The sequence below is a fragment of the Symphodus melops genome (assembly GCF_947650265.1).
Source record: "Symphodus melops genome assembly, chromosome: 3".
Lineage (NCBI taxonomy): Eukaryota > Metazoa > Chordata > Actinopteri > Labriformes > Labridae > Symphodus > Symphodus melops.
The window spans coordinates 21,183,107-21,196,218 of NC_136693.1; the positions used below are offsets into that span (position 1 = coordinate 21,183,107).

At 41.1% G+C, this 13,112-nt stretch overlaps 1 protein-coding gene across 3 annotated transcripts in view; it reads left to right on the forward strand.

Moving 5' to 3' along the window:
* Window positions 1–13,112, forward strand: part of mdga1 (MAM domain containing glycosylphosphatidylinositol anchor 1) — a 186,264-nt gene that overhangs the window by 100,036 nt on the left and 73,116 nt on the right. For all 3 annotated transcript variants that reach the window (XM_079340221.1, XM_079340222.1, XM_079340223.1), the window contains exon 5: window positions 12,692–12,888. In XM_079340221.1, coding sequence (XP_079196347.1) covers window positions 12,692–12,888 — 197 coding nt within the window. The remainder of the gene's footprint in view (window positions 1–12,691; window positions 12,889–13,112) is intronic.

Below are 13,112 nucleotides of genomic sequence, written 5' to 3' on the forward strand. Positions count from 1 at the left end.
ACGTTCTCTTATTTTTTTTCTAAAGATTTTTTATGCTGCAGGCAGAGCTAGTGAACTATGCCTCTCTGTCCCTTAACACCCTATATGCTGTCACCACCGCTGTGCAGCTCTACTGTCACACTGGGGGTAAATAACCGTGCCCGAATTAGTCTTTTAATGGCCTAAAATAATAGAGGCACACCATCATGAATGTTTAATGCCATTTTACAAAGTCTTTGCTGACAAAAGCATAATTAAGGCTTGTAACTAACGAGCTGGCTCAACAAAAATGCACCTTTTCCAGCAAATTCACGAGTAGTAGTGTGGGAGAAGAATTCTTCTTAACCAAGGCTCCTGTGCCATGTTGTTACACTTAAAACTGCTCCTGCAGAGTGCAGTGTTCTTTATGTTCTTTCTAATTATGAGGAAAGTCTTAAAGAGATAAAGAGAATAATGTTGTCAGGAGTTTTACAGTGGCTCTGAAATGGAGAAAGACTTTTTTTTTTTTTTTTTAACAAGAACAATAAATGTACTCCATGTGGCTTCAAACATAGATATTCCTCAGAACTCAATCCTTTAGTACCCAGTCGCATCTCGTCAAAGACACAGCAGCTTGGTCTGTGGCCTTATACTTTTAAATTTCACAGTCCAAGTTCCATTGTCTCTCTCTAAGTCGTCCTCAGACGAGCATTCCATCGTCGTTTCCAGTCATCCCGATTTTTCATACTTCCGGCCAGCTCGTTGGTGCTTTGCACTCCTGTGTCTTTCTTGATAACATCCAGACATGTTATTGTGGGACGTCCATGTGACTGGTGCCGATGTGCTAGTTCCCACAGCACCAGTTTGCTGGCTCTTGGTGTCTTTGGCAGTGTCCTGCAAGTGTCATTCTCCTGGCAGCTATTTTGTCGCTCACCCTGAGTACTCCAGTACCAGAGGCTTGTTGGTGACATGTGCGCTCTTGCTGATGTTCAGCACTACACATAGCATTCTGGTGTAGCACCCATGTAAAGCCTTCTGCAAAGTTGGCTTCAGTCAAGCATTCACTGACATAAAGGAGAACAGACTCCACCGTCGCATAGAAGAAGCTGGGTTTGATTTGTTGGGGGAGATTGGAGTTCCATACACTGGCCATACCATTCAGGGCTCTCCATGCAAGTGCCTTTCTCACTTTCAGATCTTGCTCTGTCGAGTTGACCCATGAGCCCAGGTACTTGAAGTCGTGGACTTCCTTCAGAGCAGTGCCTCCTGTTGTTGTAAGGGGTGAGTGTTCCGCACGGATGTTATAGATGATCGCCTCAGTTTTCTTGGTGTTCAGCCAGAGGCCAACCTTGGCACACTCTGACTCCACTCTGCTCAGGAGCTCTTGTGCTTGCTCCATGTTGTTGGAGAGCAGGCAGATGTCGTCTGCATAGTCCAGATCAGTCAGGACTACTGCAGGGTGCCTACTTGACCTCCTTGGTGTGTGATAGTACGAATCTTCCTGCATTCGTTCAGTATGGGTACACTCTGAAAAAGTGATCTTGATGTCAGCAGACTACAATCTATTCTGAGTAGCCATGACCATATTTGAAGAAACGTGTATCATATGTAATGTCTCTGAAGCAAAATGTACTGACCGATCAGCAGTGTAATAAGAGATTTTTCTAAATAGATGCTTGACATTCTTACAATAAAGGTAATATGATTCTTCACACCATGTATAGAGGAATCTAAAGCTGGAAGGAATTTGTGACGCATGCTGTGAATGGTATTTAACAGATGTATAGTGATCATTAAAGGTGTCTGTCTTACAACCTGCATTAAGTCTCAGTGTGTATGTCAGATCCCTGTGGGTTATGCCGTCTTCTATCATACAGTCTGTTTTATAGATTCAGTGTTAGGGATATTTAGTTAGACCCCTTACAGTGTGATAGTGAGGTCAAGTTCCTGCTCTCGTCCGTTGATGGCCTTCCTGAGCGCGTAGTCCAGGACAATGACAAAGAGGAATGGGGCGAGGGTATCTCCTTGCATTACTCCAGCCAGGATGTCAAACTCCAAACTGTCGCCATCTGGGGTCACAACCTTGTGTGTACCTGCATATGTGGTCTCTATTGCCCAGAGCAAGTTAGGAGGGACACCATAGGCCTTGAGGATCTTCATCGTGCTGCCTCTGAGTCAAAGGCCTTTTTTGAAGTCAATGAAGCACAGTACAGCCATCAGGTTGTTCTTCTTCACCTCCTCGATTAATCTCCTAAGGGCCAGGATCTTGGATAGTGTGGTCCTCTCCTCTCGAAAGAGGTTTTTGGTTTTCCCTCAGTTGAGGGTCGATGGCAGGCCGAATCCAGTTTAGTATCATGCGATTGTAGACCTTCGCAGCGATACAGGTCAGGCTGATGCCTCTGTAGTTGTTTGGTTTTGAGAGGTCTCCAGATTTGGGCACGGGGATGATGTTGGAGAGAAACCAAATGTCAGGCAGCTTGTTGTTAAGGAGAGCAAGGTTGCAGAACTCAAGGAGGATGTTGTCGAGACAACACTTCTTCACGACCTCTGGAGGTATGGCGTCTGGCCCAGCACTCTTAAACTCTCTCAGTGTGCTTTTAGCCTTGGCAAACTCAGTGATCGTGAAGGGACCATCCTTGATGTTGAGGTCATGTAGGAAAGGTGGTATTTCCTCCTCCCTTTCATCTGATGTTGTGCCCAGCAGCTTTTGGAAATGGTTGTGCCATGTCACCACCCTCTCCTCAGGGCTGCATCCTTCAACCTGTCCCTCCTTGGTCCTCTTCTGTCCAATCATCTCGTTGATGACCTTCCATGCTTCTCCATAATGGACTCTGCACCCTCTCCATCAATTCCTCCCCCTTGATCTTGTCGGAGGTACTGAAGAGAGACTGTTTGGCCTCATTCAGTATCTTGCGTTTCTCCACAGTAGGCTCTTGTGCAAAGTCAAGCTGTGCTTCTTCCACCTTGCTCCGTGCCACTATGACCTCCGGGTGTTTGGACCGCAGGGAGTTTCTGGTTTTGTCCAACACAGGTACACATGCCCTTGTTGCCTCTTCATTGGCAACAACAAAATGCCTGTACTCATTGCTGGGCTCTGCTCCTTCATCGAACTGCTGAAAGCGGCTCATTACCTCCTCCTTATACCTGGTTTGCAGGCCAGGATCGGTCGAGAGTGCCTTCCAGTCATACCGGATCCTGGGGCTTGGCTTGGGGGCCCTGAGGCTCAGTCGTACCCTCATGGTTTCCATATGGTGATCAGAGCCCACAGTGCTGAACGTGCTGTAAGGCTCAGCGTTGAGGATGGAGTTCCTCCACTTTCGCCTCACTCAGATGTAGTCCAGCAGGCGCAGTACACCTGATACTCGGTCTTGAAAGGTCCACCTCTTGCCTTTTCTTTTCCGCCTCAGTCTAAAATGTAAAGGGCTCTGTGGTCAAGTTAGCAACAGTAACATTGCAGTTTGACATTAAATGAAAAGGTCAAGAATAAGCAATGACTCTTCTCTCTAATGTATTATTGAAGTCACAAGTGTTGTGTCCATCGTTTCTGAGTCTTAACTCCATTATGAAACACTTATAACTCGTTGCCTCTCTCTCCATAATTAAAAAAGGACATCATTCACCTGAACACTGTTGTTTCTTCTCTTAAGAGCTCAGGGCTAGGGCAAATCACAATACTGCTGTTTTTTCCCCAAGATTGTATTGGAAATCCAATTTCTCTAATTGTATACTAAGATATTGATAATATAGAAAAGTATTGCCATTCTGGTTTTATTTCCTCTCCTCCTTCTATAAATTGTGTTTGACATCCAGCACATATAGAAAGACAGACATAGTTTCACAATTTGCTGTTTTAAAAAAGCGGTTTAAAAAGCTGGTTATTTTTGTTTGCAGACTTTAAAAAACGGGAGCAAATCAGCTTAAATCAATCTGTGCTTCTTAACATCGCATTTTAAACACTGCAATGCTCTCGTTTTTTCCAAATGTGGGCCTTGTGCATCTTTAATGCCATCTTTAAGGCGATGTCTATGAGCAGAATGTTGAATAATTGACGAGACGCTGAGCTGGATCAAACAAAAAGTCTGCCTCTGTTTGTGCCTTTCTGTATGCACAGCTTTTCCGTCTGTGCATGTGGCTATGTGCACGTGTGTGTGTGTGTGTGTGTGTGTGTGTGTGTGTGTGTGTGTGTGTGTGTGTGTATGTTTGTGCATGTCTTTGTGTGATTGTTGTTGATAGCCCATAATAATTTGATTTCAGTGTATGGTATGCTTGCAGAAGAAAGAATGAAAAGGACAGGAAGAGTTGGTTGTTTTTTTCAGTAGGTGGTGTTATTACTTTTTTACTGCAGACTAAAATGTGATTGGTTCTGTTGTATATAAAAACAAAATTAAAGCAGTGCAGTGTAAGTTTTAGATTTTAGCATGAAGCTGATTCTGGCAAAAATGATCTTATTCGATAATTCTGTCAACAACTTTGGACATTACAAAACAACCAGTGGATCATGCTCTTGATTACCAGAACACAAAGGGTGAACTTTGTGCTCCCTGACTTTAAGGGCTGGATCCGGAGGTTTTGACTGTAGTGGCATAACTGTGCAGCAATTTAGGCAGGGATAGCATAAAGTACGTGTGCTTAAACACACAAATAAATAGCGCTGTATGTAACTCAAAAGAGTGTCAACATATAGATATTCTGAGCCTAATTCTTTATGGCTTTAAGATGAGAAGTGTTCAAAGTCATAACTTACCAAAGAAACAGTGCAAAATTATAATGCAAAGTGGCCAAAAGCATTGTTGTAACACAACCCAAATTGTTGATTGTTGAAGTCCTTCCTCTGAAAACGCAAATAGCTAATCATACTTTAATTTTATTCCACCACAGGCCTGTCCAGTCAGATTTTCTTACTTTTAGCATCCTCATCAAAATTTTGACTTGTTTCCATGAGCAAATATTGTATGGGACTTTATCCCATGATATGTAGTCAGTTTGCTGTTATATTCTACATGGCATGGTAATACTGTATCTTTGGTGATCTTCTTTATTTCCTTTTTTGGGCCATCATGGCGAAGATTTATTTTTCTTAATTTGTCCATCAAAGCCCAAGTTCCTCACATTTGCTTGCCAAAAATCAGCATCAGGGTTACCTCAAGCAGCCTTTACTGGGCCTTTTCCTTTTCCCTTCAGAGCCTTATACAGAAACAGATTTCCCTTCAGTTAAATAATGATGTTTTGTACTCCAGTGTGCAGCCAAGTTTTGGTTGAACATCGATAGATACCACAGTTCCAATCTGTCCAGGTATGAGTTCTGGTTTAAACATGGAAAATTGCCAGTGTTTAGAGCCAGTTTTCAAAACTCCCGATATTCAGCTGAAAACAATGCATACACAAAGGTTCAGTTCCACCATCAAACGCATGAAGGTTAGCAAGGCGCATGGCAGAGAGAATCCAAATGTCCAGAACCGCAGCCAGTGTTTAGTCCCACTGCATGATGTTTTCTGTTGGACGGTATAAGGCAGAGATAGCTAGAGTGAGATGCACATTTCCACCTCCTGCTGAACGATGTGCAGTGAAGACTATTGTTGTCAAATTTCATTATAATTCCAAATTAAGAACAAAAGTATATGCAAAAACAAGAGCAAAAATCTAACACAAAAAACCGAAACAAAACAGGATGCTAGAAAGGAACACATGCTAAAATTGTTTTGATGTATGATAAAGTAACTGCAAAACTCATGTTAGCTTTAACCAAACCTTGGTTTACACGTCTGTAGGAAACATAGGAAAATTTCCAAGAGTGGCCTCAGTTATTCTTTAGGGCAATTGCCAAGTCTTGGCATGCTCTAATGCTGAATGAAAACCATTAACAATATACCGTAAGCATTATACAAGCTTAGCTTCCAAATGCTAACATTATTGTAAGCTTGTTAGCATGTAGACCATAACATCAAGCTAAAAGCATCACTGTGCTCAAATGCAGGCTAGAGAATATTCCAGAGAGATCATAGACTCTGAAAGTACAACCCTTTATGAGCTGTTCTCTTCCTGATAAAAGCAGGTTTTTTTCAGCTTTTTATTTTTTTTTTGTCTCACTTTCAATATTTCTTATTATCTTTCAATAAACAATGATAGAATTGCACAGTAATCATTGTCTCTGATTAATCAAGCCTGGGGTTTTAAATGAACCTTTTCTGCTGAGGTTAGGGTAACACATCAACTTTTTTCAAACAGCAACAATTTAATAAGTAAGTCCATTAATATGTATAAATCAAGTTTGTGATCATATTGTTTAAAGTGTTGTAAACAGGATTTAATTGCCTCAATTTGACCAAAGTGTAATTTATGTAAATGAATTAAATCAAACTATAATTGCTTAACAAGCACACAGGATTTTTTAGCCTCACATTTGACTCATTTGTGACAGACAATTAAAATATGTTTGTTGCTTAAAGGCAACTAATTCTCCTTTTCACCTTGATTATAATGGTATGCATTATACTGATAAATAGGGAATAAACTTACTTTCTAATGAAAGCTTTCTAATAAATAAAGGAAAGTGTTTGAGGTGCTTTTATTCAACATGCACTATTTTAAAGTTGATAATCTTACATCTTTAAGTTGATTTGAGGGGATTATTTTCTTTAAATTAAACTTTCAGCAAATATTAATGTGGTATCAGATGGGTCTTATCGCCTGCAGTATCTAATACCTAAATGATATTTTAATATATTGAGAGGTTTTGAAAGATTTATTTTTGGCGTTTTATGCCTTTATTATAGAGGGAGGAAAGTGGATAGAGTCGGAAAGGGGGAGAGAGTGGGGAGAGACATGCGGGAAATGGGCCACGGGCCGGACGCAAACCCGGGCCGCCCGCGCGCGAGGACTGAGCCTCAATACGTGGGATCGTGCGCACTGCCGCTGCGCTACCGGCGACCCCATATATTGAGAGTTTTAAACAGAGAAAAAAAAGTCAATGAAGACTGGAAGGTAAAGAAGCACTGAGGCAGCCTTCTTGATGGTGCACTGGAAAGCTTTAGGAAAAAGGGTTGGAACTGTAAAATAAAGGAATTTACATGTTCCACAAAAAGCCTGTTTCTTGAGACTGCAGGGTCATCTACAGAGAGCCACAGGATCTATTCAGCATCAAAACTCTTTATGGTTTTGTAAAAGAAACTCAAAATGAATTATCATGATCAGCCTTGCAGAAAAGCACCTATTCACCTTCTTGCTCTGTGATGAACAGAAAATGCTTTGTATCACATTGGTCTGGCATGAATACGGTGCATCAGTCTGTCACTTTCCCACTATTTTGTTCACATACATGCACCATTTCTCTTTCTTTATTATTCAGTAGATTGATAATAGATTCTGCAGCAACCTTCAGTGAATTATGGGTCTGTTCACTGTGGATAATACACTTTCTGTTCCGTGTTGTACAATAGATCCTGAGCACAGCTACCCTTACTCAATCATATCCCCTCACTGCACGCACGCACCTCAAACACGCACAACACACCTCATTCTCCTCCATTGCACGCTCACACTCAATTGAACCTGTCATCTTCTCTTTGGTCCCCCTAATGGCCGTCTACTTCTGGAGAGCTATTAGAGAACAGGACATGTTATTGGAAATCAAAGAGGATTTGGAGTCCGGAGCGTCCTCCTGCAGGGAAAGCACCCAGCAGAGGTCAACTTGTTACAAAAACACACTCGGTCAACCCTGACCGCTTAGATGGATTGCTTTAGAGCAAATCTATCTTTCCATCTGTGCCATGGCTAGTTTAGCTACTTCAGACAGACATTTGAGCTATTCAATTAAAAAAAATGTTTTTCATGACATGTTTGATTGGAAACATATAACCAGCAGTCTTTAAAAGGTACTATAGATGCATACAACTATATTTTCATAAAATGACTGTTTTTATTTGACTCCACCGTGCAGGATTAAGAGGCTTGGAAAAAGGTTGTAAAATGTCTTTAGTATAAAGGGGATAATCTCAAAAAGATGTTTTGTGGTTGAACAAAAACATGTTGTAGCTGCTTTGCTTTCCAGGGGTTAACTTGCATTTGTTAGCTGCGTGCAAGGTTTGTAATTCTGAGCACATTTCTGATCATCCCATTCCTCAGATAACAAGCAAACAAAGTCAGTGAAGGCCCGCTTCTTCCTGCTCGTTAGCTCATCCTGAAACTTATAATAAAACAACAAACATCATCTACAAAAGCAAACACGATTGGAATACCTGACTGAAATATGACTCAGTCTCAACCTTGAAGGAATACCTCAAACGTGGTAATTTTAAAGCACAAGCTTGTAAGATTTAATTTAATGATGAACTTGGACCTTAAAATATTCTTCATGAATAGAAACAACACTCTAGAGTGTTTTTCTATGATGAATAAGAAGCATCTGTTCTAACAGGATCTGAATGTATAAATTAAACCAAATTTAAACTTCCCTTTTGTGTGACAGAAAAGAATATATGAGAGAAGGGATACAATTATTCTTATTTTCTTGATAGAAAAACTTAAAGCAGAAATATGTACTAAATATGTAGTGTTTAAAATTGGTACAGCAGTCCAAATTCAAAACATTGGAGAAAACTGTCTCCCCCACCATCTACTCTCTAGAGATAATACACAAGCGGTTTCGATTTTTCGGACATGGAAGCTTTGGTGTTTACCAGTTCTGCATCGGCCTTTAAGCCTTTCTATGTTCTAAGCTCCCCAGTTTTCAAAAGCATCTCCAATATTTTTCCTAGTTTCACCACGTTTCTGTTTGGGGAGCTTACTGAATGGCAGCTTACATCGCTGCAACACCTGTTGGTTTACCGTTTGCCTGGAAAAAAAACCCAGCCATGTGGGGGTGTCGTTAGACCGACTATACCTTCTCTGGTCAAAACTGGCTGTTGCTTTATTGTCAGCGAAACCAGCACTTCAATATAGTATGCTTCTTTAATTTTTAATGATTTAGTAAGGTAATTTTATGGTTTAATTTAATCTTGCTCCTTTAAGCCAACAGTAGAAAGGAGCAGTTTTACAAATACAATACTGTAGTTTTCCAGTTTCCAGCTTCTCTCCCTTAGTGCTTTCCTCACTTTATTTCATAAATAATACGACCTGCATTAAGATGACCTTGTTAAGTGAATGCTTTTAGTGTCCTTATGTTTAACTATAAAATGTTATTTTAAACTAATGTTTTTCAAGGTTGTACTTGAGTCTGTCTGTCTGTCTGTCAGCCTCCATATGAAATGAGACATTGGCCTCATTTAATCAAAAAACACAACAAATACTGTAATTATTTCTCATTGTTTGTCAGAAATTAAATTAAACTACGATTTAGTGACTGAAATAACAGCCCAAATACATAGTTTTTTTAAAGGCTGAAGAACAAACTAGAGCAAACATTATCTTGAAAAGACATAAATGTTTTTTCTGTCAGCGACACTGTGTGGCCTCTAAGCTACCCCCCCCCCCCCTCACACACACACACACACACCCACACACACACACACACACACACACACACACACACACCACAGTGCAGCTTGGATGTACATTAAAAGCTGTGGCTAACAAAAGCAGTGCAGTGCAATTGATCTGAGCTGTGTGCAAAGGCAGGACTTTGGGGAAATCAGAAGCTTCATTAAAGTTTCATATTGTATTTCTGTACACTTGCAGTTTCATCTTGTGGTTCTATTTACTTAAGGGCCCAAACAGAGTAAAGTTAGACTCACACAGGGAGCTTGGATATAAAATCTGCAACAACACAACTGTCATGTGAAAAAGGCTGAAAAGTATTATGATTGTTTTAGCCATGGCCTCAGTGAAAGTATTTGGAAATATACAGAAAGAAGAATCGGTTTCCTGATACATGCAACATATCCTTTTTTTTTTTTTTTTTTGCTTTTATGTTGCATTTATGCTGTTAGAATTGTCTTTGCTGTATCCGTACATATGAGGACCTCCAAGTGCCTCTACAGTGTTTGTCCGTTTGCTGACATCCTCTACAATCTACTTGTCTGTATCTGCTTCTCTCTGTGTCAACCTGTCACTCTCCACTTAGTCCATTCACACATCCACACATCCACAGTGTCACGAACCAGACAGAATGACAGCAGATAGACCAACTCACTCACACTGTTACACATACTAACACACACACACACACACACAGAGACACTACTACAGCAGCACGTCAGCTCGGACTCACCCTGTGCTGCAAATGATCTGTGAAAGTTAAACAGAAAGTCTCTGCCAGTCTGGACAAATACGCACTGACTTGATTACACAGATATGCAGGCCCATGTTCACTAATGGAAGAAGACAAAGGTGCTTGCACTTTTGCCAGATCTCTTTCACACGCACATTCACACAAGACAGGAACAGGGGGCTGATATCTTTGATAGCTCTCCGGGTCTGATGGCCAGTTTACTGGCAGGGGCTTTTAGAGGGACAGCTGTCCGCTTCCCTGCTGGGCCTTTTGTCACATTCTGCAGGTTGTCGTTTTATAAATGAGGGTGCGCACGGTGAGATGAAAGGAATGGAAACAGGTGAGCACTTCACAGAGAGCAGAGCTGAATCACTGGAAAAGTCTCAAATAAGCGAAGCACAAAAAGACTCCAGTGCATTACAGTAAGCAGCTTAGCCGGGGCCACACGGAGCATATGAAGCTAAACACAACAGCTGTATATGGGAATTATTCTTTTCTTTAACATTATAAAAGAGGAAGAAAAGAGGGCTGGATAAGCACAGTAATATGCTCATTTGGAAAAAAAACCCCCAAAAAAACATTTCAAATACAAATTGATGACTGAATTACACAGTTAAAATCCACTATGGGCAACAATCACTAATTTATCAAACGTGCACTTGAGCTAAATAAAAGTGATCCCCTTTTAGAGGATTTTAGTGCAATTATATAAAAAAGTCATCGCAAGTTCTAATCTTTTCGCCCAAATATCCATTTTATATGTCTCTGTGTTTCACTAGTGTTGCTTTAGGCAATAAAAACAATGTGTACTTTATTGGGGTTTTTTTGAGAACTAAAGTGATAATGATTCAGCTGAACATCTGTCACAAGTGTTTGCATTGTCGTTTCAGTGTCACACCCGCTCTGACTCACCCCTCTCTTCCCTGACATCAGGCAAAGTTCCTGTACACTGAACTTACCTTCAAAGCATGCATGATAGTTCTTCTCATCCGATGAATTTGTAAATGTTTTCACAACCCTGTGGCTCCTCTTTCAAAGAAAGCTGCAATCACATGCAATGCTAGGCCTCTTTTTTTCATTCACTTTTCATTCAGAGGCACAAAACTCACCTGAACGAGTAGAATATGTCTCTTTTGTGTTTATTTGTCAGTCTTTTCTCAGAGCTTTTTACTTTGAGCAGCAGAAGTTGTGTGATGCTATGCTAAAGGCTTAGATTCAGGTCCAGATGTGAGTGTCTGCATACACGGGGCTGTTTGTGTGACAGCTGTACCCATTAAAAAAGGTTCACTCAAAGATCTTAACCCAAAAAATACAAATACCTTTCCCCTGCCTCTGTTAAATGGGCCTTTTCCTATTTTTCTATAAATTGTTGAAGGACAGGAAAGGAGAACATAAAAGAGAAGGTGAGAGGAGAGAAGATAAATGGAAAGGCAGGGATAGGGGTGAAAAGGCTACTCTGGTGTTGGCAGAAATTGTTTCCATGACGTTTGAAGTCTGCAACAGTCCAATTAGGCAGCAAAGAATCAGGATTACACACACTCACTTTACACTCTGCCCTGTGAGAAATAGAGGCGAGGAGTGAGGAGAAGAGGATACAGAGAGAAAGGGTGAAGAGGAGTGAAAGTGGCAGTGAGTTTAGGAGAGATGGCAGAAACCAGGGGAGAGCCTCCTCCACGCTTGTGACAGCCGCTGAAATCCTATCCACAGGAGGAAACAGGAGATGACACTCCCATGAAGGAAATGTGCAGCGAAACGAGGCAAAAGAGATCAAATATGACAGGAAAATGTTTAAATCTAGTGTGTGAGACAGTCACTGCGAGATAGAGAGATGTTCAGATTGTTTGGATGTTTGTGCTTGTCCGAAGCTGGAATCAATAGGAAACTGTTTGGCTGGTTTTGGTCAGTGTGTGTGGGCATTTCAGCCAACAAACAGCACTTGTTTGCCCTTGTTTACAGTTGTGTCCCAGTTACCAAAACCCAAAGCTGCCACACATAATCTTGCCAATGTTGTGCACAGAGAGGGCAACAACATCATACCAACAGAAGCTTTTTTTTTTAACTCAACTTAAACTCTGAAATATTTTCTTTGCTTTTTGAATATTTTTGTTTTCTTGCTGTTTTATGCAAATGTTTTTCAGATCAAAAGAAAAACATTTCCAGTCTTGGAAAGCTAAAACGAATTCTCAAGAGAGGTTGTCTTATCACACCTAATACAGAGCAGGTCTTGACTGTACTCCACTATCAGAAAGCACTTTGCAACTATAGCAATGACTAACCTTCCTTTAACAGTCAGAAACGTCAAGCAAAACCTGACCAGCTGGTGGACAGCCATCTTCCACAACTTGCTTAATTATTCTCTCCAGACTCTTAAATTTTCACCGTGTAGTTTCCATAATATTGCATTTCAGTGTTGAGCGCAACAATGCTTTATTGAACATACTTCCAATATGAAATAAGTGTGAAATAAGTAGTGTTCTGCCACTGCAGCGTCATGCTTTGATTTGTTGCTTCCTTTGCTGTGTTTTGCAGACCTTGACACACCAGTTCTGACGGTGCACCAGACCATCAGCGATGTGCGGGGAAGCTACTACCAGGAGAAGACGGTTTTCCTACGCTGCACCGTCAACTCCAACCCTCCTGCACGCTTCATCTGGAAACGTGGGAGCATGCTCATCGAGCAGAGCAAGGACAACGGAGTGGACATCTACGAGCCGCTTTACACTCAGGTAAACAGGAGCACATTCACAGAGCGGAGATGTGACTGCCAGAACCAGGGGTCACGAGTCCCTCTCTACTCTCAAAAGTCATATGACACCTGATCATAGTTTTTCTGATATATCAATCTGTCTGAAATATGGTGTGCACATGAACACTTTCACAGCTCTGTGGCTGTGACAACAACAGACTGGATTGACTGTTCACTAAACTCCTCGCCCAAACAGCATTAGTC